Genomic DNA, 26,296 nt, shown 5'->3' on the forward strand with positions numbered 1-26,296 from the left:
ATGACAAAGAAAACAGTGCCACAGATTCAAATTCCCATCAACAGTGTTGTATTACCAATGCTCTGTTGTTGGTCTGTCTTCCAACCGATTCTACTGAAAGACACACTGTTTGACTTGTCTATCACCAACCGATCTGGTACTTAACTATTCCAAAAATCATACACAATCAGGTAACCACTATGGCATAAAAACATAAGTAACCATAGATAAACAATCCCTAAAATTGTGGAGAAATTCTTATGTCAAACAACAAAAGGTTTTCATCACTTTTTTTCCGGAAAAGAGAATGCTATCTGGGCACATAAGATGTGCAACCCGAGTGCTGAGACATAGGGATGAGCCAAATGATTGCCCTATCCCTGGGAATTTTCACCTTGCCAAGGTGGTAAGGCAGTCATTTTGAGCAATCATGTGTTTGGGGGCAGGGGAAGTGCACTAAACATACCCGGATACTGGATTTTCTCCCCTTTCTAATACTACTACTACTACCAGACTTTCATGACTGGAGATGGGATTGTGGGCTTAAACGCACTACCATTTTTCTCCATGTTGGTAAAAAGCTTAAATGCTCTAGCTTGATAAGAACATTGAGTCACTTTATGAATTCAGAATCAGTAACCGGAAAAAAAGAATATCTTTTGATGAAAATAATCATAAAGCAGCATTCACAGTATTCCAGCAAGGCAAGCATCCACTGGGGGTTAATACTTGCTACTAATGGTTTTTTTTTTTTTTTTTTCTTGAAATTGGATTGTGATACTCAGGTGATTTGAGCACATGAGTGATGCATTTGATTTGCTTTTCATGGTGGGGCCCCGGGTTTTTGGTTTGCCGGTGTTGCCGATATGTTCCAATCCAAGGTCAACAAGATCACTGAATAATATTTCTACAGATTTTGACAAAGGCTTATCTTCCTAATTTTGATGAAAAGAGACAGCACTAGAATTTCCACTCATTAAGGATTTGTTTGTAGAATCGGACATCAAAATGCGATCAAATTGAGATCCATCATTAGAGATTCAATACTCATTCATTATTTTTTGGGTTTAAATAATGGTTACTATTGAGAATTACTACTGATGCTACCATAACAGTCAATAAATTATGCAATATTGTATGTCATTGCTATAATTACTGTATAAATATTCAACAAATCTAAGCATGAAAAGAAAATAAGGTAAAAGCTTGACTACAATCATTCCACAGAAGATTTCCCAGGAAAAGAAAAAGTAGATTAATGTTGAGTAGAAGCCAAAACATCCCTTTTTCTCCAATTAATCTATATTTTATCTAGGGCTTTAAAGACTTGGCACTCAAGAGTGAAAGAGTAAACAAGTTCTTCTTTTGTGTCACAGATACCAGGAGGCAGGAAACAAACACTAAATAAGAATATTAATAGCAGCAAACAGTCGTCAACTTTAAAGTAGGACTGATAATTTGCCGCATCAGCCAGGAAGGTGGGTTTCTCCTGCATCAGTATTAGTTTGCTCTTTTGGGGGAAAAAAAAAAGAAGAAAAAAAGAGTCATATATGATTCCATACTATCATATGATAAGAATGGCGGCGTGGGGTGGCAGTGCTTTGAAGTTACAAGTGATTACAGATAGATAGACTCAAGGAGATAACCCAACATGACCAGAAAGGAAATCTTGCTGCTGCTCCATCAATGTAAAGATCCATAACATACTCTCACAATTAATAAGGGGAAAAAAAAGGAGTTCAACACCATAAGAGCTACCTATTTATAGGAAATTCTATTGATTGACTCCGGTTATGCTTCTTCAACAACACGGAAGATTGAAATTTTGAGCTCCATACCTTTAGCTTTAGATAGCTCAAAGACACAACAATCTCCATCTTTCAGTTTAGTATCCCGAACAAATTTGGACCAACCCCCACTTATCATGGCCTTGCGTTCGTTTATTGAGCACCGCAGTAACCAAGTTCTCCCGTCTGAAACTGATACTTTGACACTATGCAATCCGTAGTTCAGGTACTTTGAGGCAAAACTTCTCGGAAAATTCTGTAAAGAAGACAAAATGCTAGACAAATCATATACCTAGAGCTGGCAATTGACTTTTGGAACAAACTGATGCAAAGATCTCATCAAGAAAAAGAAACAAAATGCAAGTTCACACCAAATCCATTACCCCCAGAAGCCATAAAAGGCATTTTAGTATAAGCCTGAAAACAATCACAAAAATGAAGTACATTCCAAGAACTTACCAATGCCATTCCCTTGTGCACATAAGATGGTGTCATGATTATCATAACAGAGGGATTTTTTGTTTTATACATCTGGGCTGCATATTTTGCTTTTTCTCTTTGTTGGTACATCAACGATCTCTTACTTGCAGCCACAACCCTTTTATAACTGTGAGACGAAGGCATGTTTGCATTCTGTTCATGTTTAGAGTCCAAGTGTTTTCCTGCATCTTTGATCAAAATAATAACAAACAAGAATGATTGTTATATTTCTGGTATGAAATCAGCACCTGGTTTCAAATTAATTACCGAATTCAGTTGCTGAAGTATGGTTCCTAGCTTTAGATTCTTGCTCCAAACAGTTGGTTTCAACTTCCCGAGTAGCAGCTGCTGAAGGTTCACTCCCTTTAAACTGAAGACTTGCATCTTCACAAGCAAAAAGTGAAACATAAGTTAGGGAATTGTCTGCATCTGTGTTCTGATGTTGAGCATTGCTGCCCATGCTAAATGAGGATGTCTCTGTTGCTTTAAACTTCCTTGTTTCATTTTTAGGGTTATCAGAAGAAACCTCCATTACTTCCATGTCATTCTCAGCATCAAGGGAACGACCTTTGCCTTCCACTCCATTTAGTCCACTTCCACTACCCAATTCTCTAAGTTGCTGATGCTTTTTGTTTCTCGCTAGCTTTCGAGCAGAAAAACTTCCTCTTGGTCTCCCTCTTTTCTTTTTAGTAACCTGCAGTTCTTGAGCTTTGTCAGTAACCACTTCCTCGGAATAAGGCAGAGTTTGGACCGAAGGAAACCCACCCAAGGTTTCCACAGGATGCTCTTCCTCTGGTTCTTCCTTTATGGGAATCAAGCATTCACTATGATGCTTTTTGGTTCTCAGATTTTGGACAGAACTTTTTCTTGGTCTCCCTCTCCCTCTTTTAGTAATCAGTAACTCTTCAGCTTTGCCGAGATATTCAGCCGTTGAGGAGGGTAAGGGCCACAAGCTATCCACAGGATCTTCTTCCTCTCGTTCTTCCTTCACAGGAATCAAGTATTCGGAATGATCCTCTATGTTTCTCCTCTGCTTTTCGGCAAAATTTATTTTTCTTGGTCTCCCTCTCCTTCTTTTAGTAACTGGTAACTCTTGATCTTTGTCAACTTCATCTGTTGAAGAAGCCACAGGCTGGGACGAAGGTAAGGGCCACAAGGGTTCCTCAGAATCCACTTTTTCTTGTTCTTCCTTTAGAGGGATCATGTGAAGATCATCATCAGTGTCACTTGGATAATCTATCTCACAAGCGCCCTGATTGAATATAAAGACACAGAAAGTAGAATTTCCATCATATCTGAAAACAAGGAAGTCACCAACAGAAATGGAGTAATATTCAAGGAATTCCCGCCAGCCATTCTGAAATCTAACTGATTCGTCCTCTTTCTTAACTTCTACTTCCCACTTTCTACCAGTGGGAACCTTGAGAACTGCAACATCAGCTATTTTCTTCGTGTATTGCCTTGTGAACTCAATTGGGATCATCTGCAAACCCCTCCATAATGTCAAATTGTATAAATGTAACTAACTCTGCATGTCTAAACTGGTTAGGATTTTGGAACAATTAGAGAAGAAATATGCAAAAGTATTCTGTTGATCAATCCAAGCCTAACTATCAAAGATTAGATTTTTTTTGGTAGAATCCATCAGAGATTAACAAAACGTAGTCATTTCACAATCTACACCATGAAAAAATGTATATACAGTTTGTGCCAACCCACTGGCTTTTGAAGAAGGATCTCGGTTGACATGAAAATCTGAAAAGTAGCAGAGAGACAGAAGGGGAGAAAGAAGAACTTACTAGCTCTCCGCGTTCAAGACTTGCCTTGACGATTATCTTGAAGAAATGGCGTGTGGGATTTGAAATGCGAGAGCATTCTCGGACTCTCAGACGGCGTCGCATCCTTCACTCCACGGGGCTCTGCTCTTTAGACTTTGCAGGGATTAGAATCGTAATGAGCGATGAAGTGGTTTTATCAGGAGATGTAACCAAAGAGAAAGAGAGAACTAAAGAAATCTTTTTTCTTTTCTTGGTAATGAAAATTCATGAAATCAAAAGCAAAGACAGAGGAGGAAAGTGCGACAAGACAAAAGAAAGGTTTTTCTTCCCTATTATTGCAAAACGTCATCATCTAAAAACCTATTAGAACAAATAATCAATTAGAAAAGGTAACACTTAACCCTTCTTTTACTCTTTAATTACAGCAACGACCCTTTTGACTCCATTTGACCCCATTTGACTACAGCAACCCTGTCAATAATTCCAGTTTCTTGAAAAATCATTAAATGCAACTGATTGAGGAGCTGGGTTCTTGTAGATGAAATAATTTTGGTGTTCAGAGCTGTCTTTTTTCAGTGAATGCAGAAGGAACAGAGGTGTCCCTGATGTTTTCGTTCTGGGTTATGTCAGAAGTGATCGGTATGAACCCCTTTCACTTTGTACTGTAACAGTTTTGTTTGTTATCTCTACTCACTATTTGATCGAATGATGTTTTACGAGAAAAGATTTTCATTTCTACGGTTGCTACATTCCCTGCTTTTTCAGATTTACTGCTCCTTATTCAACCATTGTGATGATAGATCTATTTTTGTAATGAGAAGGCACATACACTCTTCATTGATCTTGACACTAGTTTACTCCTGAGATTATTTGACTTCACATTCTGAATTTCGGATATGAGGTAATTGTAATCCTTATTAGGGTTTTCGTTCTCTACGAAGAACAGCCGTTGTCATTAAGTTTAGAAGCAGGATACGTGTTCCTGTGCTGAGGGCGAAGCTTGGTGCGACAGAAAAGTTGCTCCATTGTGACCAAGTAGCACGGTGTCGAGTCTGGAACAGCTTGGTGCGAAAGCAGGGGCTGAGTTCCCTGAACGTTAATGGTAAATGCATCAACTTAGATCTGAACTCCTAGCTGCCACAGGATTGGGTTGTAGATATGTCTTTTTTTCTTCTCAGTTGTCACCCCATTGAATTCAAGTGAACTTGTATCATAGTCAAGGGATCAATTCCATCTACCTGTTGGGCTCTGATCCAGAGTATGATCCAAGAAAGCAACTAAAAATGTTGTACTCACGTTATTTTGAAGGTCAGAGTTTTTATGATTGAGACTTGAATTCTAAAACTTCCTATCAAAATAAGTTTGTTAATTATAATTCAGGAAAGCCACTGAATGGTCCTTGGAGTAAAAAGGAGTTTGGTTCAATTCAGAAGCACAAACAAGAGCTACTCTTGTCAGTATTGGTCTTCATTCCTGATTTTTCAGCCTGTAAGGTGGTCCATCCAGGCTCCAACATTCGTTGGCTAACCAACCATTAGTCTATAGGAATTCTCTATCTTCATGGAATGTGACGCTTCTGAAAGTGAGTCAGCCAAGAAGACAGCGGGGGGGGGGGGGGGGTGTACTAGCTGAGTTGCAGCCTTCTCTTGCTTGCAGAGTACATCAAGTGAGACAAGCAGAGTGGGACTACTGCTAATGAATGCATACATCGAATGTGGCAAGCATTGTGAGACCACCGCTAATGACAGCCAGCCTTCTCCTTAATAGTCCACTCAATGTAGTTATGATTGAGTTTTATTTCCCTTGTCTATTTAGCCCCAACAGATATAGTTTCTGAGACCATTGACAAGGCTGAAATCATAACATGATCAAACAGCATCTAATCATACAACCAAGTATAGCTTTTCAGCAAAAATGTTGCATGTCCATATGTTGAAGAAAATCAAAGTTCTGCTTGTGACTGTTACACTTTCTATTGTTTGGTTCTATTTTTGTTTCTACTTGTATAACTCCTACTAGGATTAGGATTCTATTGGCTGTAATTGTAACTCTGTATTTATGTCAAGTGAAGTAGTAGTCTTTTCTTTTTTTTTTGGGGGTGGGAGGTGGGTGTTGGGAACTAAGATTTTAGACAGTACCTCTTTTTGTTTTCATTACTATTCTCCTTTTTGGTTCTGATAATCATTGGTTCAATGCTGCTACATCATTCTTACTACAGGAATAAGCTTTTACCCTTCCCATGAACTCATACAATTCAGAATAATATACTAAATTAGTGCTGCTATGTACTTTTAAGGTAAAACCATGGGTGTGGCTAGTCTTTCTTTTGCTTTCCAGTTTTACTTGCAACATTCTTCTTTATTAATCCACTTATTAGGGCAACAAACATGGAATTTTGTTTGTTAGTATGGTTCCATATCCAAATCTAACTGGGAGCATCTTCAGTTCCCTAAAACAAAATGTTCCTCCATTTATGTTAGATAAGGATTGCAGTTGCCTTTGTATGCTTGTATTAAATACTTACTTTGTTTGACTTAAAATTTTCCCTTTTACTAGGAACAGGTGCAAATAAGATAATGAATTACCACAACAGATCCATCCAAAATGATGTTTATGGCAGAATCAAAGATCTTACAACTCATATTCATGACCTGGAATGTTGTGCATGATTGGGAAGTCTTCTGAAAAATGCTAAAGCCACAGAGAATGCGGAAGGCCATTGACCATCAGACTGCAGAAACTACAACTCAGCTTTATCACAAAGCCTCCTTACAAAGTGGAATACAGATCTTAGAATCTTCACATCCCATATTTTATCTACAACTTCGTGGACCTGACAAGTTGAAAAGTAAAGGATAAATCAAATAGTAGCTTGTGTAAGGGATTTGTTCCTGATATTTCTTTAACTTCTCACAATTTCTGTTAGACTGTGGACTCTTATTATTTGCATACATAGAGCATCTGTAGAAGAACAGCGTTGCTCTCTGTTGGGGATTCAGCTCTGACTCTGATTTATGTTGCTTTTTCACTGCATGAAATACATCCATATTATTTCCTAATATCTATATAAGCAGATAGTCTTCACTTAATCCTTGTTTGTGTATGTCCTTTGGCTACAGGAATGATTTCACTCATTTCCTTAGTTAACTTCAAGTAACTGTTCTATGGAATGACAGATAAGAAATATGCTTTTTATTTGTTTTGGGGGGGGGGGGGGGGGGGCAGGTTTGGTTTGGGAAGGGTAGTAAGAAATATTCTATTGCGGAAGATAAGTGGGGAGTCTTGCTGGATTTTAAATGTCGGGGATGATATCCTTGATACAATTAAAAAGGAAACTGATTTAGTTGGGCATTTAATTGGTTCACGTTGTTGAGAAAACTCTCTTCAGCACCTGTCGTGATGGGGGACTCTCTGGGTTTGGCTGTCTGTTTCTCTTTTTATTCATCAATGTTGACCTTCCTTGAAGAAGGTTATTCTCCATTCGCCCTGCAGTAACAACAAAGATTGTAAAATTTATTTGATGAAATGTTGCTGGCTGGATGGCTGTTTATACTGGCATTGGAATAAAGGACTTCTACAAGTCTGATTTATACTCGTCTACCACTTCTAAGCTAGTTGGTAACTTGGTTTCAGTAACTCCTGCAAAGCTTTTTATATTGGCAAAAGATGAATAGCCCAAGGCAGTGTGTTGTGACCTTGTATGAAAGATAAATGAGAAAGATCATCAGATAGATGACATCATTGTTTTATATCTCATTTCTTATAACTGAACATTTTCAGGTTTGAATTATGGCATATGAATAGCCCAAGGCAGTGTGTTGTGACCTTGTATGAAAGATAAATGAGAAAGATCATCAGATAGATGACATCATTGTTTTATATCTCATTTCTTATAACTCAACATTTTCAGGTTTGAATTATGGCATATTTTAGGGTTTGCTGACAGTGGGATAATGGAACCTTCCCCATCATATTGGGGGTGGGATTTATTTGATTCCGCTAACATAAAAGAGACACGTCTTGCGTCCTTTTAAATATATTTTGTTGATCCAACTCATTAGGTCCATGAAGCAGCAAATATTCATTTTCATAGAAAAGCAATGATACCAGTACTTTTACTTATGATTATTTTCTATTGAAATAATAGTACTTTTTGACACCTTTCATACATGCTATGCAGAAAAGCTATGATTCTACAAAGGGGAAACCTAGCTGAAATCAAAGTTGGATTTGCAGATTATCAGATGCTCCAGTTGAAGGACCAAGGCCCATTTGTTCAACATCTCGGAATATATGCACACGCATTGTATTCTTCGTTTCTCCTACTTCAATCAATTCAAACACACAGGCATCACCGTCCTCCAGGTTGTTTCCTTTAATAAACTCTAGCAATCCATTAGACAGATGGGTACGTCCGTCTCTACTACGAGAAACTTTCAATGTCCACAACCTCCCCTGAGGGTCCTGTATCTCTGCTATCTCCTGATGCATGAACATGTTCTTTATTGCAATAGCCTTTGGAACAGTCTGCAATCCAAAATTAAAAAACCATCATTCTTTTTTTTGGGTAGAAATAAACCATCATATGAGATCAAGGTACAGAAAGACTAGTCTTTTTTCAAAGAAAACTCACTATCATGCTCCTAGCGTAGGCCCTCATTATCTGGGTGAAATTTGGACGCTCCGTCTTGAGTAGGTCCACTGCTTCAAGAGACCCGTTCCTTAGAATCTTGTTAGCAGGAACCCTCCTCAACTTCCTTGATACACTGGATTTGCCTGTAACATGAATTTTAGCTTGTAATATGCAACATAAAAATAAACAACAATATTGTGTTTGAACAGCAATCTATAAGAACCCACCAGTCTCTGAGGATTTGGGCTTTTTCTTCTTCTTCTTCTTCTTCTTCTTCCCACGTACATCTTTCAATATGTGACTAATGGGTTTCTCTTTCACTATTTTGGGAATGGTTATTTTCTCTGTTTCAGGTTCTTCTTTCTTTGTATGGAGATGACTATTTCCATTCTCAAGATCACTGTTCTTCTTCCTCTTAGTTGATGACGGCATTTCCTTTTCACAAGCACTTCTAGTAAATATAGTGACCCTAAACATAGAATCACCATTGTACCTGAAAACCAAGAATTCTCCAGTTTCCAAATGGTGGTACCTCGCAAATTTCCGCCAACCCCTTCGGAAACACCAGTTTTCCCTGAACTTTTTAACCCTCACAGGCCATAATTTTCCATTTGGGCTTCGAAGGATCAATATTGCTGGCAAATTCCGATTGAAATGCTTGATAAATTCTTGAGGTATCAGCTGAGAAAAAGTAAAAGCAGAAGATGAGATAAAACCACCCAAAACAGGGACTGATACGCACAAGTTAAAAATACCCAAAAGAGAGAGACCAGCTTCCTCAATGGGGTTGTACCTCAAATAGCAAAAAGTTAATTACATCAGAAATAAAGCAGAAAGGAATCTTTCTATATTTCCATATATTATCTGTTTCTCCTGAAAAAGATAACCAGATAATGACTTCGTCACGTTGCTTCTGGACACAGCAAGAAGCAGCCATAAAGTCGAAGCTCTTGCATGCAAACAAAATGAATGTGCAGAAGAGTTTTAACTTTACAAGATTGAGAAAGAGAAGAAAAAACTGACGAAGCAGCCATAAAGTCGAAGCTCTTGCATGCAAACAAAATGAATGTGCAGAAGAGTTTTAACTTTACAAGATTGAGAAAGAGAAGAAAAAACTGACGAGTAGGAGTGAGGAAAACTACCAGTCGCTTTGAGAAATCACCAATGAGGACTTTGAAGAAGGAAGGTTGGATTTTTCGACGGCTCGGTTTTCTGCCCATTTGAAACCTACACTTCTAAATTTGAATTTTGTCTCTGAAACTGGAAAGAACAGAGAACAATGTAAATAAAGAGAACCCCTGCTTCAATATTTGAACTTGACTGCTGCCAATCATGGTTGTCCACTTGTCCTTCTCCTTCCATTCCAACGGTCAGCTCAATTACAGTTGGTACTTGGGTCTCTTGGTTCATGGTTAATGGAGTAACGGTAGGAAAAACTCATCCACAAGAACAGCTTTTTAAACGGTAAGAAAAAAAACGAGGACTTGCTGCATTACGATTATGTAGTGGGCTCTTTTTTTTGTTTCTTTTTCTTGTCATCTCATCTCCAGCTTTGAAAACCGCGAGGGGTGGAACACCAAAAATTGAACAGAAATCGAACAAAAGAATGTTTTTGAAAATTAGATCCAATGTACATTCCCGCTTTCAGGGCCATTCCGGTTCTTTTAATTCATTTCTTCTTAGATTTTCGAGAAGAACCCGCAAATCTGCTCTCCACTCTCCCGGGCTTAGAGCCTAGCACAGGGTCTAGACCTTCTCAGGCCCAAATCTGGGACCTTTTCGCGAGAGAAAGAGCTCTAATTACCCAAAAGATCATATTCTGGTTAGCTGAGAATCTTATAATCCACCCCCGCCCTCCTCTCTCTCTCTATCACATTCTGGTATCCAATTATGGGTATGAGTTTTCTAATAAATAAATAAAGACAAAAAGAAATTAAATTATGGGTATGAGTTATAAATCAGCTCTTTATGCAGGTACAGCTTTTTTGGTTGATTGGCATGAATGATAAATTGAGTAACAGGAGGAGAAAAAGATATTTTGCTCTGAGCACAATTTGAAGTTTGAAGAGGCATTTCTACAAGTGTGGATCATTTCGTATCTTGTGGGCCCCCTGTAATTTGTGGTTAATAGCCGTGGGAACACACCCGTTAGGGGAGATGATCCGGCTCCATTTCTACCCAAAAAAAAGGTACTGAGTGAAGAAAATTCTAAGGCAGGATTCTATTTTCTTAATGGTGAACTTTATTGGAAATTACTTGTTTTGAGTACTCTCAAGGGAACCCCTCCAATGGAGCCTCAAGGTTCTCATTGGTAAAAATCTGGTCCATAAGGTTGGGAAAAGCTAAGGCAAAAGATTGATTTTAGGAAGGTTAGCAGGATTTTGTGAAGTATCACACTACAAATGAAAATCCCTTGTTGGTCTTTTGCTACAGTGGGTACTCTAAATGTTTGTTTCTGTATTCAATACAACAGCTTCTGACAGAGAATAGCGAAGCTGGTAATGTTCTTCAAAACCTGGATTATAGACCATTTAGTAATCATTTTCTGAATCAAATGTTTTGGGATTACCTATTATGATCCAAGAAAAGAGAGATGAGTATATTTTATCTGATTCTATCGGAATAATTAAGCATTCTGTGGTGGTTCAAGGGCCTTTAGAACTCCATATTTATAGATATATTATCAACATCTGACCTTGAATTTTGATAGATACGTATTTTGCTGGGTATCTCTCGGATCTTTAAACATTCAATAAGAGCTACAGCAAAAATCTATCAGGATATCGACCAAGATCACTTCAATGGCTGTACTTCTTGCCTTCTTGGAGACCAGGACAACCAAAATGCTGCTCTGGTTTCGCCATCCTTAGCATTAGTTGACATTTCCACCATTGCAGTAGCCATACTTCATGTATGTAGCACCAAAATCAGAGCTGCTGGGGGCTATAAATATTCTGAAGCCGCCTTGAATATATGGACATGTATTGCATAGTCCCCTGTTCCTTCTTTCAGGAACTCAAAAACAAAAGCATCACCTTCTTCCAGGTTGTTTCCTTTGCAGAAGTCAAGCCATCCATGTTGGGTTTAGTGATGAAAATCACTTTATCTTTGTTTGAATTCAAATTTTGAATTTGGTGGGTCCCACTTAGTGTTTAACATGGGTAGGTGTTTGGTATCATTAAGAGGGCCTTGGGAGAGGTAAATGGAGAGAGAAAAAGTGAGTTTCTAGGGACTTCTAAAGTGGTTTTTGTCCAAAAACGGGATTAGCTTTTGAGAGTCTTCTTCTTCTTGTGGTTTTGCAAGAAAAGGGTTTCTTCTCTCTTGTGTTCTTCTCCATCGCCTCCATTGAGCTTGAGCTTGGATTGAGGTTTTCTTAAGGCTTAGGTGGAAGGGTGTTCTAAGGAGCTTTGAGAGGTTATGTGACGTTGAGGTAACATTGTATCACACTCAAATCTTGTCTATTTTGAGATTAAAATAGTGAATCCCTCCCCGTGGATGTGCTATCTCATATTTGGGATTAGTGAACCACGTAAATTCTTGTGTGTTGTTTGCATTTCCTTTTCATTCTTGTGGTGGTTTGTTGTTTATTTGCTTTGTGATTGTCTTTCAATTTATATTGCACAAGATCCTTGGTTTATTTTGTTACTTTGGGTGATTTGTTTAATCATCCGGTTCGTGGATAAGGTCTTGTCTTCTCAATTGGTATCGGCATAGGTTTTGTGCATTTATTTTGAAGCAATGAGTGCTCATACATTTAGGTGGAACCATTTGATGGAAAGACAAATTTTGAATTATGGAAAATGAAGATGAAAGATTTGTTAATTCAAAATGGTTGTCACAAAGCATTGTTGGGAAATGATAAGAAACCGGAGGGAATGAAGATGATGATTGGGAGAGTGGATCTCAAAGCCATGTCTACTATTCGGTTGAGCTTGTCAATGAGTTTTGTTTAATATTGCACATGAAAATCGGGGATTTGTGGTCAGTTGGAGCATCTACCAAACAAAGTCTCTCACAAATAGAATTTTCTTGAAGAGAAATTATTTTCTTGTAGAATGAAGGATGGTTCAAATATTTCCAATCATTTGAATGAGTTCAACAATATACTTTGTCAATTGGAAAGTGTTGAAGAAAGATGAAGGATGAAGACAAGGCGGTGATTTTACTTTGCACTCTACCGAATCTTATGATCATTTAGTAACGACCCTATGTTGTAGTAGGGGATTCTCTTGACTTTGATTCGGTTTGTAGTACATTACTTGCCGATGAACTCAAAAGGCTTCTTTGGGAAGTTCTATGGAGGTGGGTTCGGGCTAATATGACAAGGGGTAGGCAAGAACGCCATGATTCTTCAAAGGGTTCTTCAAGAGCAAGTCAAGACATCGATCTAAATCCAAGGGGCATGATGGCAAGTACAATTGTTGGTTTTGTGGAGAGAGTGGACATCTTAAAAAGAATTGTTTCAAAAGAAAGAAAAATGGTTTTAATTCGGGAAATGAAAAAGGTAAAGAGATTGTTGGTGAACATTCTAAGGAGGCAAATCAAGTTGTGGCTACCACATCTAGTGTTATCGAAGATGAAGTGTTGATAGTGGGTTGCAATTCGGAATTTCACCAAAATTGGGTTCTTGACACCGGTGCTACACATCATATGTGCCCACACAAATCTTGGTTTAGCACATATGAGCCATGTGAAGGAGGATTGGTGAAAATGGGGAATAACTCATCTAGTAGAACACTTGGCATTGGATCGGTACACTTGAAAATGTTTGATGGTATTGTTCGCACACTTGAAAATGTTAGACATGTTCCGGATATGACAAAAGGTTTGATTTCTTTATCTACTTTGGAGAAGGAAGGTTGTAAATTTTCCGGAGGAGATGGAGTACTCAAAGTTTCAAGAGGTGCTCTTGTTATCATGAAGGGAATCCGGGTTGGTCTCTTGTATAAGTTATTGGGTAGTTCCATTGTTGATGATGTTGCAAATGTGGTGGTTGACAAAGGAGACGTTTCTCTTAGGTTGTGGCATCGAAGACTTGGGCACATGAGTGAAAAAGGTATTAAAGTTTTGATGGAAAAGAAACTTATCCCAAATCTGAATTTTTTAGAGAAGGAATTTTGTGAGCATTGTGTCTATGGGAAGCATCATAGAAGGGCTTTTAAAGCGGGTATGCACACAAGTAAAGGGATTGTTGATTATATTCACTCGAATGTTTGGGGTCCATCACCGGATATGTCTTATGGTGGTGCTCAATACTTTGTTACTTTCATTGATGATTTTTCAAGGAAAGTATGGGTGACAATTATCAAGTCAAAGAGTGATGTGTTAATGGCATTCAAGAACTTCAAGGTTGAAGTGGAGAAAACAACCGGTAGGAGCATCAAAGTTTTGAGGACGGATAATGGAATGGAATATGCAAAGAATGAATTTGGTAATTTTTGCAAGGAAGTAGGAATTGTATGGCATCATACGGTTGTGCATACTCCACAACAAAATGGAGTGGCGGAACGCATGAATAGAACATTGATGGAGAGGGTTCGGGCTATGCTTAGCAATGCAAACTTGGAGAAAGAATTGTGGGCCGAAGCGGTGTTGACGGCATGCTATCTTGTGAATAGGTCTCCTTCAATGACTTTGGGTGGAAAGACTCCAAATGAGGTATGGCATGGAACTCCTTGTGATTATTCGGATTTGAAAATTTTTGGATGTGATGCATATGCTTTGATTCCAAGTTGTCAAAGGAGCAAACTTGATCCAAAATCCAAGAAGTGCATTTTTGTAGGATATGCTAAGAATGTGAAAGGGTATCGGTTATGGGATCCAAGTACCCATAAGATCATTATAAGTCGTGATGTACATTTTGATGAATCCTCTATGTTGATTAAGGGGTGGAAAAGAAATGTGATGAAGAAAAATCAATTGTTGAGGATACCCATGAATTTCACATGCAACCTACAAGTTCTTCAAATGAGGATGCTCATGATGAAGATGTCATAGATCTTGATGATCAAGATGTACAAGGAGAAATTCAAGAAGAAACACCGGTTGGTGTTGAAGAAGAAATTGTGGTACCTTTGGGAGGAAGGCCAACAAGACAAACTCGCTTGCCGGAAAGGTACAAGGTTGTGTTGATCCAAATACTCTTAGAGCTTTGGTGGCTTTAAATGAAGAACCAAGTACATTTCTTGCGCCATCAATGCGGATGATGCAAAGCATTGGAAGGATGCAATGAATGAAGACTTTCAAGCACTTCAAAAGAACAAGACATGGGATTTGGTGGAATTGCCAAAAGGAAGAAAAGCCATTGGTTGTAAATGGGTGTACAAACTCAAGAGAGGGGTGGATGGCAAGGTGGAAAGGTATAGAGCAAGGCTTGTTGCCCAAGGCTTTGCACAAAAAGAAGGTATAGATTTCTTTGAGTATTTTCCCGTTGTGAGTTGGTGACTATTAGATTGGTGCTTGGACTTGTTGCTATGCATGACTTGGAGCTTGAACAAATGGATGTAAAAACAGCGTTTTTACATGGTGATTTTCTTGAAGAGGTGTACATGAGGCAACCGGAAGGATTTGTTGAGAAAGGCAAAGGGAAGCTCGTGTGCAAGTTGAGGAAGTCCTTATATGGACTTAAACAAGCTTCAAGACAATGGTCAAAACTTTGACTCCTTTATTTTAGTCTTGGTTACAAAGAGTGAATATGATCATTGTTTATACATTAAATTCTTTGATGATGGATCATATGTGATTTTAGTTTTATATGTGGATGACATGCTCTTGGTGTCCAAGGATAAAGCTAATTGAAGGCTCAAAGGATGTTTGGCAAGATGTTTGAAATGAAGGATCTTGGTCAGCCAAACAAATTCTTGGAGTTGAGATTCAAAGAGATAGTGATGGGATTTTATCACTTTCACAAAAGTCTTTGTGAAGAAAATTCTTGAGAAGTTTGGCAGTGTAAAGAAAATCGGTTTCAACTCCATTGGGATCACATTTCAAATTATCTTCCAATGATAGCCCAAATACGGAAGATGAAAAGACCAAGATATCTAGATACCCTTATGCAAGTTTAGTTGGGGCTTGTGTTTCTATGGTGTGCACTAGGCCGGATATTGCTCATGCGGTTGGTGTGTTGGTGGTTTATGGCAATCCCAAGAAGCTTGGGAGGCGGCAATGGGTGCTTAGATATTTGAGAGGCACAAGTGACTACTCTATCACATTTAGCAAAGGTGGAGAGCAGTTCAAGGCTATGTGGATGCTGTTATTGTGTGATCGTGATAAGGGGCATCTACAATGGGGTATGTTTTCGTATGGAAATGGTCCAATGTTGGATGTCTAAGCTTCAAGCACGTGGCATTATCAACTACCGCGGAATATTGGCGCAACCGGCTTGTAAGAGCGGTGTGCTTCGGTTTGATGGGTGAGATTGGCTTGAATCAAAAGGTATGCTTTGTTTTGTGATAATTGGTGCATTTACTTGGCCAAGACCCGGTACATCACAAGAGGACAAAGCATATATTGGTACAATATCATTACATTCAGAAGTCATTGAAGCGGAAGGATCCAATTGTTAGTTGGAACAAATGAGAATGTGCGGATATGCTTACCAGGTTGTCCAAGGAGAGAAGTTGATTGGGTTTATCTTCTCTTGGTTTCAAGAAACATGACAAGTAAGTGATTTCCATCAGGTGGAGATTGTGGGTTTAGTGATGAAAATCACTTTATCTTTGTTTATATTCAAATTTTGATTTGGTGGGTCCCACTTAGTGTTTAACATGGGTAGGTGTTTGGTATCATTAAGGGGCCTTGGGAGGGTAAATGGAGAGAGAAAAGTGAGTTTCTAGGGACTTCTAAAGTGGTTTTGTCCAAAACGGGATTAGCTTTGAGAGTCTTCTTCTTCGTGGTTTGCAGAAAAGGGTTTCTTCTCTCGTGTTCTTCTCCATCGCCTCCATTGAGCTTGCTTGTTGAGGGTTTTCTTCAGGCGGTGGAAGGGTGTTCAGGAGCTTTGAGGGTTATGTGCCGGTTGGGTAACATTGTATCCCTCAAATCTTGTCTATTTTGAAGATTAAAATGTGAATCCCTCCCCGTGGTGTGCTAATCTCGAATATTTGGAATTAGTGCCCGAAATTCTTGTGTGTTGTTTGCATTTCCTTTTCATTCTTGTGGTGGTTTGTTGTTTATTTGCTTTGTGATTGTCTTTCAATTTATATTGCACAAGATCCTTGGTTTATTTTGTTACTTTGGGTGATTTGTTTAATCATCCGGTTCCGTGGATAAGGTCTTGTCTTCCATCCACCAGACATATACACACGACCGTCCTTTAAATGTACACTCACCAGCCAAGACCTCCCCTGAGGATCCCAGAGCCATGTCCGTTTCTTGTCTACAAGGCCAGTCTCCACTGCCAGAGTTTTCGGAATAGTCTGCAAATCAAAAATCAAGAAGAAGAAAACCCTAAATAAGTCCGAAAAATGGAGCAAAATGCCACCAAAGAAATGGGTAGGATGACACATCTACGGAAATAAGAACCCACAATCTGAGGTTTTAAGTTGGGCTTCCAAATTTGGGTGAGATGGGGCTGATCTGTTTCCAATAAGCTGACTCGTTTATACATTCCATTTATCATGATCTTGTGGTTGTGGCGGGGGTGTAAAAGAAACACAAAGTAAATGCTAACTGGAATTGTAGCAATTTCTGAATCAAAGGAAAAAGTCCCAATAAACTCACAAGGCTCAACAGCTTTCTGGGAAAGTTCTGTAATGGCATCAGAACCAAGTTCTTCTACTTCCTGCTTAACGGATTTCTTGGGAATCTTGGTAAGACCTCCTTCGTGATCGTTTTTCTTCCTTGTCTGGGCTAAAGGAAGCCTTTTTTGGCAGCCACTGCTGTCAAATATGATGACGGAGAACTTGCACTTACCATTGTAACTGAAAACCAAGAACTCCCCAACTTTTAAAGAATGGCACTTCACAAAGCATTTCCAACCTCTTCGGAAAAACCATCCATCCTTGATTCGTTTCACCTTCACATGCCAACGTGTTCCATTAGGATTCTTAAGCTTGAATTTTCCTGGCAGTTTGCCATTGATATGTTTAAGGAATTCAGTCGGTATCTGCTGCAAGAGACAAAAACCAGCAAGCATCGACTAGACACCAAAAAATAAGAAAGAAGGAATTCAAACATGCATCACTTAGAAAGATGTGTTCTTACCAGTCTCTTTGAGAAGTCACCAATGAGGACTTTGAAGAAGGAAGGTTTTGGTTTTCTACCCATTTGAAAATTTTGAATTTGAATTCCTACCCAAGGAAGAGACGACTAGGACAGGGCACGTTAGAAGAGAAATGAATGTCTCCATTATATAGAGAGAGGAGAAGAAGAAGAAGCCAAAGTTTGTGATGCTTCCTTAGGCTCTGCGGAGAAATGGATTAAAAATTGAAGGAAGTCTGCAACCCACCAACGGTCAGAACTGCAGACCAACCAGGATGAGAGCAAAGTCTGCAACTAAAACGTCACACTGGGATATCATACATCCCTACTCAGACCGAGGCGTCTGTGCGAGCAAAAACGCCTTTATGGTGAAAAAAATTTCTGGGTACCCACTACGTAAGCATGTAAACACTGCAGTCTGCAACTACGGAGAACCAGAGTTTTGGAGAACCATTTTCGAAGAAAGGGAACGTAATGCAGTGAACCATTTACTATCACTCTGTATTGAGAACGTTAGTATTGAGAACGTTTGTGTCGTCGTCCAGCGGTTGTAAAATCATTTTGACAGGCACATCTGATTTTAGATTTCATCACTCAGGTTTCGTTGCTAGTCTTGTTGTTTGGAGGAAGAAAAAGGAGATTTAACTCAACAGGAGAAAGGGGTTTTGTTTTGTTATAATTAAGATCCCTCTCTTTATACTGGTGAGATTACGTGAGCAGAACTGTGACCCTGGTCCCAGCCCAGTTCTATCCTTTCAGTTTTGACCACAACGGAAAAGAAAAGAAAAGAGTGTTAAGGTCGTTAGTCGTTGCCATCTCCATTTGAAATCTCTGCATTATCATCGATTCATCTTGGAATTCAATGAAGTCGGTAGCCCATCACGCTTCGTCTTTAGCTTCTATCCTTCATAGGCTTAGTGGACTGAAGCCCCTAAAACAAGTTCACACCCACATAATTACATTAGGTCGTACCAACAATGTCTTTCTAGCTAACAGATTGATGAACTGCTACGCGTCGTTTGGTCTAGTTTCCACGGCGGAGCATATTTTTCGACGAATTGAGCATAAAAACGTGGTTTCATGGACAATTTTGATATCTGCATTCACCAAATATGAACTCTACATGAAAGCTTTTGAGGTCTTCAGTGAGATGAAGACGAGTGGATTCTTGCCCAATGAGGTTACCATCACGAGCGTTTTACCTGCCGTTGCTAACTTGGGTCTGACCCAGATCGGGAAATCGTTGCATTGTTTCTTGCTTCGATGTCATTTGGATGTTAATGTCTTTGTAGAAACATCTCTCGTTTATATGTATTCAAGACTTGGTTGTATAAATACTGCTCAGAAATTGTTTGACAGAATGCCCAACAGAAACGTTGTTTCATGGAATGCTCTTATTTCAGGCTATTCCCATAATGGATTTGGTGAAGAGGTTCTATATCTTTTTAAGTTGATGCAGACAAATGGGGTCCTTGGCGATTGTATGACAACTATGAGTTTGATATCCGGTTGTTCAATTATAGGTTGTTTACAGTTGGGGACTGCAATTCATGGTTACACAATTAAAGTTGGATCTGAGAATGACCTGCTTGTTAAGACTGCTTTGATTGATATGTATGTAAAGTGCAGGTGCATTGAATATGCATATAGAGTATTCAGTGAAACTCCTACGAAGGATGTGGTTACATGGACAATGATGTTATCGAGCTTTTCAGATTTTGGCTACTGGAGTAAGGCTCTAGAAATTTTTAATGAAATGATGTACAGATGCATAGCGCCTTTAGATTCTGTTGCTTTGATGGTTATATTATCAAGCTGCAGCAAGTCTGGAGCACTACAACATGGCAAACGTATTCATGCACTTACAATAAAAACAGGTTTTGGAGCTGATACCTTTGTGGGATCCGCACTCATAGATATGTATGCTAACTGTGGGGACCTGGAAAATGCAAGAAATGTATTCGAAGGTCTGAAGGAAAGGGATATTGCATGCTGGAATGCAATGATTTCTGGTAGTGGGATGAATGGATATGGTGATGATGCAGTTAATCTCTTTCTGCAGATGAAGGGTTCGGGCATAGAACCTGCTAATTCAACTCTACTGTGTGTCCTCTGTGCATGTAGCCACTCAGGAATGGTAGATCAAGGGCTACACATTTTCAATTGTATGGTCAATGATTGGTGTATTAAACCGAAATTTACAACATTATGCTTGTGTGGTTGATCTTCTCAGCCGTGCTGGCCAATTAAAAGATGCTTATTCACTTATAAATGACATGCCTTTGCAGCCTGATTCTCATGTTTATGGGACCATGCTTGGTGCTTGCAGAGTTCATGGAAATATGGACTTGGGGCTCCAGATTTCACAAAAGCTCTTTGAGTTGGATCCAGAGGAAGCTGGTTACTACATGTTGCTTTCAAACATGCATGCTACTGCTGGAAACTGGGAGGCTGCAATGACGACCAGAATATCATTGAGATCAAAGGGATTGAAAAAGACCCCTGGCTTCAGTTTACTTGAGAGAGATAGAGAGATTCATGCATTTACGGCAGGAGATACAGATCACCCTCACTACCCTGAAATTTATTTTATGTTACAAAGTTTGACTACAATGATTGAAGCAGAAGGATACATGCCATACCCCAATTGTTTGTTCCAGGATCTACCGTGCAGATTAGGAGATAATTTTCCTGTATGACCAGTGACCACAGTGAATAACTATATTGGGTTGATGAAAACCCAACCCGAGAAAATGGTTTTGATACAATCTTCGTACTGGTATTTATTTCCAAGGCCCCTGGAGGAGAAGTCATAAGAGATGCAAATTACGTTCACCTTTTTCAGGAGAAGACCTGCTCTTGTAAACTTATAGTTTACTTGAGAACAAATGCATAACCTAATCAGGTGAGTTTCTTTCATGTCTTACACGATACTGTTTGTTAGTAATGAAAACCTCGAATTCAACAGTTGTTTCTTGATTGCATATCTAGAAGTATATAAAAAGTAAGGTGTGTCCAAAACAATTCTAACAGAACATGAAATTTGGATGGTCAGGATTTGTGACAACATGCCAGGGTTTCTAATATAGCAGCTTGGGTTTGTTTGTGCTGCGCCTTCCCACTGTTTCATTCATATGGCATCCTCATGGAATGTGGAGGTATGTTGATTCATTTGTGGAATTTGACGTTCCTCCCCCCTCTTCCTTGTGACCCTAATATGAGAAGATCACCATGTTTTAATTTGCACCTCAAAATCCTTCAATAGGGATGCCAACTAGAGGTTTGTATAGCATTGTAGCCTCTATTTCTTGTTTATGTTTTTCATGGAGAGTACACAATTGTACGCGGATTTCGGTATAGCTAATATTTGGTCTGGTTCACCAGATGTCCTGCAGCATGATTATTGCATATCATTTGCAGAAATAACAAGTATTTTTTTTCCCGTTCTTTTCATTTTCCTTGTCAAGAATAATAAGTTGGAAGTTGAAGGCATTTAAAGGACAAGGTGAAGGGTGAAATTTACTTGGCTTAAGTAATGAGATGGTACATCATTATGTACGATTCAATAGGTCTAATGGAAAACTTGTCTCTAGGTATATTGAAATGGAAGAAGAGAATTACAACCCCACGTAGTTGGAACAAGCCTTGCTCAAGTTGCTTCTTTCTTAAGCTAAAATTGGCCAATTCATGGGACATATTGAAGATGCAGCCAGAAGCCACTCTGACTGAGTAGAAAATCTGCCTTCATCCTCCGATCTTATGATCGTACATTTTAATCACTTAAAGTAGGTGAAAGTATGTTTAACCCTTTGATATCTAGCACACTTGTTGTTTTAGAAAAGACTTTGTTTAATCTCTATTTTTATCGTTTTAGTTTTTATATATTCATTATCATTTTAGTATCGGTTCTGTTCATCTTTTTTGTCAGTGGAACTGTAAATTGTTCTCCTAAATTATATGCAGAACAGAAGACGATTGACAGGAATAGTAGTGAAGAAAGGAATGAGCGAAGTCTCCTGGGTATCCAAATTATCTGGCCTGGATAGAAGATGTTTTCAAATGCTGCAATTCATAACTCAAGTTGGTTAAGAAGAGAGAATTGTCATCATTGAAGATATTAGGGGAAGGAAACAAAACTTTTTGACTGTCCTGAAGATCCAACTGAGCAACCAGACTTGCAAGAGGTGTGTGAAAGATTTGAAATTCAAACTACTTCAGAGAAACCACTCATATAGGTTGAACTCATGATGGTACCTCTTTTGAAGCAACTTCCTTACATCAACAAAGTGAGAGCTGAGTACTTCAATTGACGGAAGCATGCTAACATATCTTTCATCAAATGATGCAGGTGAGCTGAGCTATCCCTTCTCAAGTGGCCCCAAACCTTTGATGCTCTAGAGCACCAGCATTCAATCGGAAATAAGCGACGAGTCCCCTCTCTCGCTAAAATGAAAGGGTACTAGAGTTTATCTTCCCGTCCACCTCGAGGTGATCTACATCCAAGTAGCATCAATCAGTCATCCATATAAATGACCAGATTGAGTGAACAGACAATTGAAAACAGGGTGAACTGCAGCTCTTTGCGTTAGCACTGTCTGGTTCAAGCTAAGGCTGAGCTGAATGGTGTAGGGTGGCATCAGATCATTGGTTTCAGTACTGATGAAAAACACAACTAGAAACGTTTTGTATTGCCTTACTATCTCATCTGTTTTACATTTGTGTGTTTCTGAATATTTCCAATATGAGAGAACATTTAAGGCTACGAAAGCAAAACTATTGGAGAAATATTTTTGTTTCCATTGAAGACTCAAGAAGTTGATAAAGAGTCCAAATTTCTCATCCTCTTGATGGTGGGTAGGCAAATACAAACTCTACATTGATGCATTTGGGTTTTACATACGACTCTCTGGATTTCGTCAACTTCTGGTTTTGGTAACCATCTCTTCCGGAGAAAGTTGGAAGTGACATTTCCCTCATAAATGCAGGGCAGACTTGAATGTTGCGAATTAAATGCACGTACCTGCTGCGTCTCATCTGGGATTTCCTTCATCATTATATCTGTTGGCAATCCATTAATAACTCATCATCCTTTTCTTCCAAAACCCAAGAGCATTTCTGGAACCATCAGTAGCAAAGATGATGTGCTAGAATGCAAAGAAGAAGTGAAGTAATAAATTTAACTCTTAGTATTAAGGCATTTTAGTCAGCAAAGTTATAATTGCAATAGCTTGGATGTAAATACTATTTATTTTGGAAGCCAAGGGTGGTATATGTAATATTGCATCAAAAATTTAATGAGTAGAAACAGAATTACAACATACTTTTGGGGAGGTACATGTAAATTTTGAGTCCAGATCAGCCTGATGGGGAGCGCAAACGCTTGTGGACCACAAAATATAGGGGCCATAGGGTATTAGTGTGGGCCCTACTTCTAATTTTTTATTATTTTTATTTGTAGGTCTTACCTGATTTTGTGGTTTAAGAAATGTAAAGGGAACACAACTCAAAATTACAGCTCAAGTCAGATAAGTTCTTTTCCAATTTCGAATTTCATAAATGAGATACTTATGACTTAAAACCTTTAGCTTTCATGGACAATGAGAGCCATTAAACTAAATTTGGATATGTAACAATTACGTATCTGTCATTACCAAAAGAAAATTACATATTATGCCCATCACAAGGAGGTAAAATGTGAAAATTTTGTAATTCCATGACTGATGCCCTTGTACATGCTCTCATTGGCTTCCATACTGGTGAAGCATCATTCTAACCGTCCGAGTTTCTTAAATTACAAAGCTTAATTTATTAAAAATCAATTTGAGGTCCTTCATATTTTTGTAAATTCAAACATAGCCCCGCCAACGTCCATAACCGTTTGTACGACAAGATCCACCTAGCTTGGCGAACGAAGGGGAAATCTCGACGCTCGAAGTCTGCTGGCGGTTTCATCAAGGAAGCAAACCGAAAGAGAGACATGAAATCCATTACACGGAAACCATTTTCTGAATATCTGAAATCATCTTCCAAATCAACAGGTATTTTCTCCAGAATTGGAATTTGTTCCGATTTCATCTTCATACCCTTCACATTTTAAGAATCCTTGACGATAATCTAAGAAACAATAATTCTCTCAGGGAGGTGGACGAATCCTCCGCTGAGCGGCGCGCTTCTGATCCCTTCGATCGTTTCCAGGTAGAAAAAAACTGGCTTTTTGGGTTTATGGTTTCAATCTGTTATGGGTTTTTTTTTTTTTTTGTGTACTTAGAGAGAAAATTTACACCTTTTTCTTGGGATGAATGTGGTGCAGCGGCAGTGATGAGGACGATCGTGACCACATTACTGATCGCTGTGTTGAAGGTGACATTCGTAGTTGCGCAGGATTCGAACCCTACATTTGATCCCTGTTCTGATGCAAGTGTTCAGAAATCGGATGGTTTTAGCTTCGGGCTTGCATTTTCCTCTAAAGAGTCATTCTTCCAAAACCAGATACAGCTTTCACCATGTGATAAACGGCTTTCCCTACCAGGCGCTCAACTTGCTGTCTTCAGGCCAGTTGTTGATGAGATCTCTCTCCTTACAATCAACAGTAGCTTCTCACCGGTAGGTGCAAAACAAAAAGAATCCTTCTTCCCTTATCGCACTAAAAAAGCAACAATAGTAATAGTAATAAAGAGAGCTCTTTATTTCTCTGCATTTTCTGCTTTCTTATGGATTCCGTAAGATTCCCTCATTAGTTTCATGATATTAGAAGCCATATAAAGTGCAATTGGGCAGAAGAAAGAATAGAATGCATATTACTCCAATTTACCACTGGACAGGCCCTCCCACCAATATATATACTATTTTTTCCAAGTCAAATTGATTTTACTTGACTCCTTGAATTCTAGATGTTTCTGTTATTCCATTATTCCATATCTGTTTGCTGTTTTTTGATGTTCTGCATTTTTTGGTATAAGATTCTTGAAGATGTTTCAAGTGAATGACAGACAATTATAGTTTGCATAATGAGAATAGGTCTTAGGTTGCCCTTGTTTGCCTGAATTTCTTCCTGCTGTCTGATAAATATATACATTCAATTGTCACTACTCACAGAAATAAGATTGCAACTTCATTCCAAACCCTGGGATGAACACTTCTGCTAGGTTAGAAATTATTCCAATTCAATGTTGAATTTGCTTTGAGGTTAATGGTTGCGGTATTCTTCCTCTTTCCTGCTTCACCTGCTCCCTTTGGTCCTTAAGCCATCAGGAAACTCATTTCTGAAAGAAATAAGTTTACTGGGCCTGAACTGATGAAACTTTGATTTGGTTCTTAACATCCTGCACCTGTAAGAAATGGCAAATGTTGAATTGAGTTGCTAGTTTGCACTCCAACCACAGAGAGGTTCCTATATGAATGAAAATTTCGTGAGTGGGTACGTTTTGGATGATGACCAGCTGGCATAGTCCTCAATCTAGAGTAGAAGTTGTAGGATAGTAGTTATGTTTTCTGCAGATTTTCGTATTCAACTCCCAATCTTTAATGAGTCACTTAACTGAATATTTTTGAATCATGTATCATCTTTTTTCTAGAGTATGAATGGTGGTTACATGGTAGCATTTGCTGGACGAAGATATGCAGCAAGATCAATCCCTGTTTTTGTTGCAGATAGTAGCCACATCATCACTAGTTTTACCCTGGTAAGATCGATGTAGAAATTGGCATTCCAAGCCTATTCTTTTTTTCTTTTGATGCCATTGTCTTACAGATGCTCATATGTCTGCTAAGGTACTTGAATTTGATAAGGGTAAACTACAGAACTTGTTCTGGAAGAAAGATGGGTGTGCAAAATGTTCTGGGCAATCAACTTTTACTTGCCTCAATGACCAGGGTTGTGCAATCCAACTCTCCAGCTGTAAAAGCCAGGGAGGACCTGTTGACTGCAGCATCGGAATACAATTGGCATTCTCAGGTACAGATAAGAACTATGAGGGGCTTAACTCATGGTATGAGGTGAAAAATATCAGGCAGTACTCCCTCTTTGGCCTGTATTCTGACCTAAAGGATTCTGTCATGAGCCAATTCAACAATATCTTCTAGCTGGTAGACATTTTCTTGTTCAGCATTAAGCTTTGGCATATTATATCTGCCTCCCTCTTGGCCTTCGGAACATAGTCTTGAGTTTCCTGTATTAATGCATCACAGATTGTAATTATTGCACAAATATATGATTTCTTTACACTTTTCTACAAATCAAATTGTTGAAAATTTGAGATTATGTCATCAAACTCACTCTTGATCCCAATTGATTAAATATGATTGGTAAGTTTGGCTATTTTAGAGTCGAAAATATCTCAAAGATCTGAAGGAAATTATTAACTGAAGAGGCTATCTATCAGTTTATGTTTCTACCTAGAAAACAATATTTGATTCAATTTTTGTCAGGACTAAGCTGAAAT

General features: G+C 38.7%; 3 protein-coding genes and 1 pseudogene across 4 annotated transcripts; 2 read left to right on the forward strand and 2 right to left on the reverse strand.

The window, feature by feature from the left end:
• Positions 1-1,737: 1,737 nt before the first annotated feature.
• On the reverse strand, positions 1,738-9,948 carry LOC149017877 (uncharacterized). Its single transcript, XM_089153824.1, is given in 10 exon segments — positions 1,738-2,022; positions 2,226-2,434; positions 2,514-3,729; positions 4,046-4,148; positions 5,001-5,113; positions 7,416-7,510; positions 8,254-8,551; positions 8,658-8,800; positions 8,885-9,338; positions 9,800-9,948. Coding segments are annotated over 10 exon segments (2,994 nt in total). The 5' UTR covers positions 9,878-9,948.
• Positions 9,949-15,530: 5,582 nt separating this feature from the next.
• On the reverse strand, positions 15,531-18,367 carry LOC149017878 (B3 domain-containing protein REM5-like). The gene is made up of 4 exons (XM_089153826.1): positions 17,859-18,367; positions 17,182-17,670; positions 16,888-17,071; positions 15,531-15,652 (listed from the first exon to the last, which is right to left on the reverse strand). Exons 1-4 carry the CDS (start codon positions 17,919-17,921, stop codon positions 15,531-15,533), a joined length of 858 nt encoding a protein of 285 aa, XP_089009952.1. The 5' UTR covers positions 17,922-18,367.
• Positions 18,368-18,377: 10 nt separating this feature from the next.
• LOC149017879 (pentatricopeptide repeat-containing protein At1g11290, chloroplastic pseudogene) lies at positions 18,378-22,631 on the forward strand (annotated as a pseudogene). Its single transcript, XR_016172869.1, has 3 exons — positions 18,378-21,013; positions 21,819-22,039; positions 22,204-22,631. The product of XR_016172869.1 is annotated as a pentatricopeptide repeat-containing protein At1g11290, chloroplastic pseudogene (transcript).
• Positions 22,632-23,763: 1,132 nt separating this feature from the next.
• Positions 23,764-26,204, forward strand: LOC149017880 (uncharacterized). The gene is made up of 4 exons (XM_089154288.1): positions 23,764-24,050; positions 24,166-24,458; positions 25,430-25,537; positions 25,626-26,204. The coding sequence occupies exons 2-4, from the start codon at positions 24,174-24,176 to the stop codon at positions 25,935-25,937; spliced, it is 705 nt and encodes a 234-aa protein (XP_089010414.1). The 5' UTR covers positions 23,764-24,050; positions 24,166-24,173; the 3' UTR covers positions 25,938-26,204.
• Positions 26,205-26,296: the final 92 nt, after the last annotated feature.

The sequence above is a fragment of the Hakea prostrata genome, chromosome 4 (genome assembly GCF_041222555.1).
Source record: "Hakea prostrata isolate BN-2017 chromosome 4, UWA_Hpros_2, whole genome shotgun sequence".
Lineage (NCBI taxonomy): Eukaryota > Viridiplantae > Streptophyta > Magnoliopsida > Proteales > Proteaceae > Hakea > Hakea prostrata.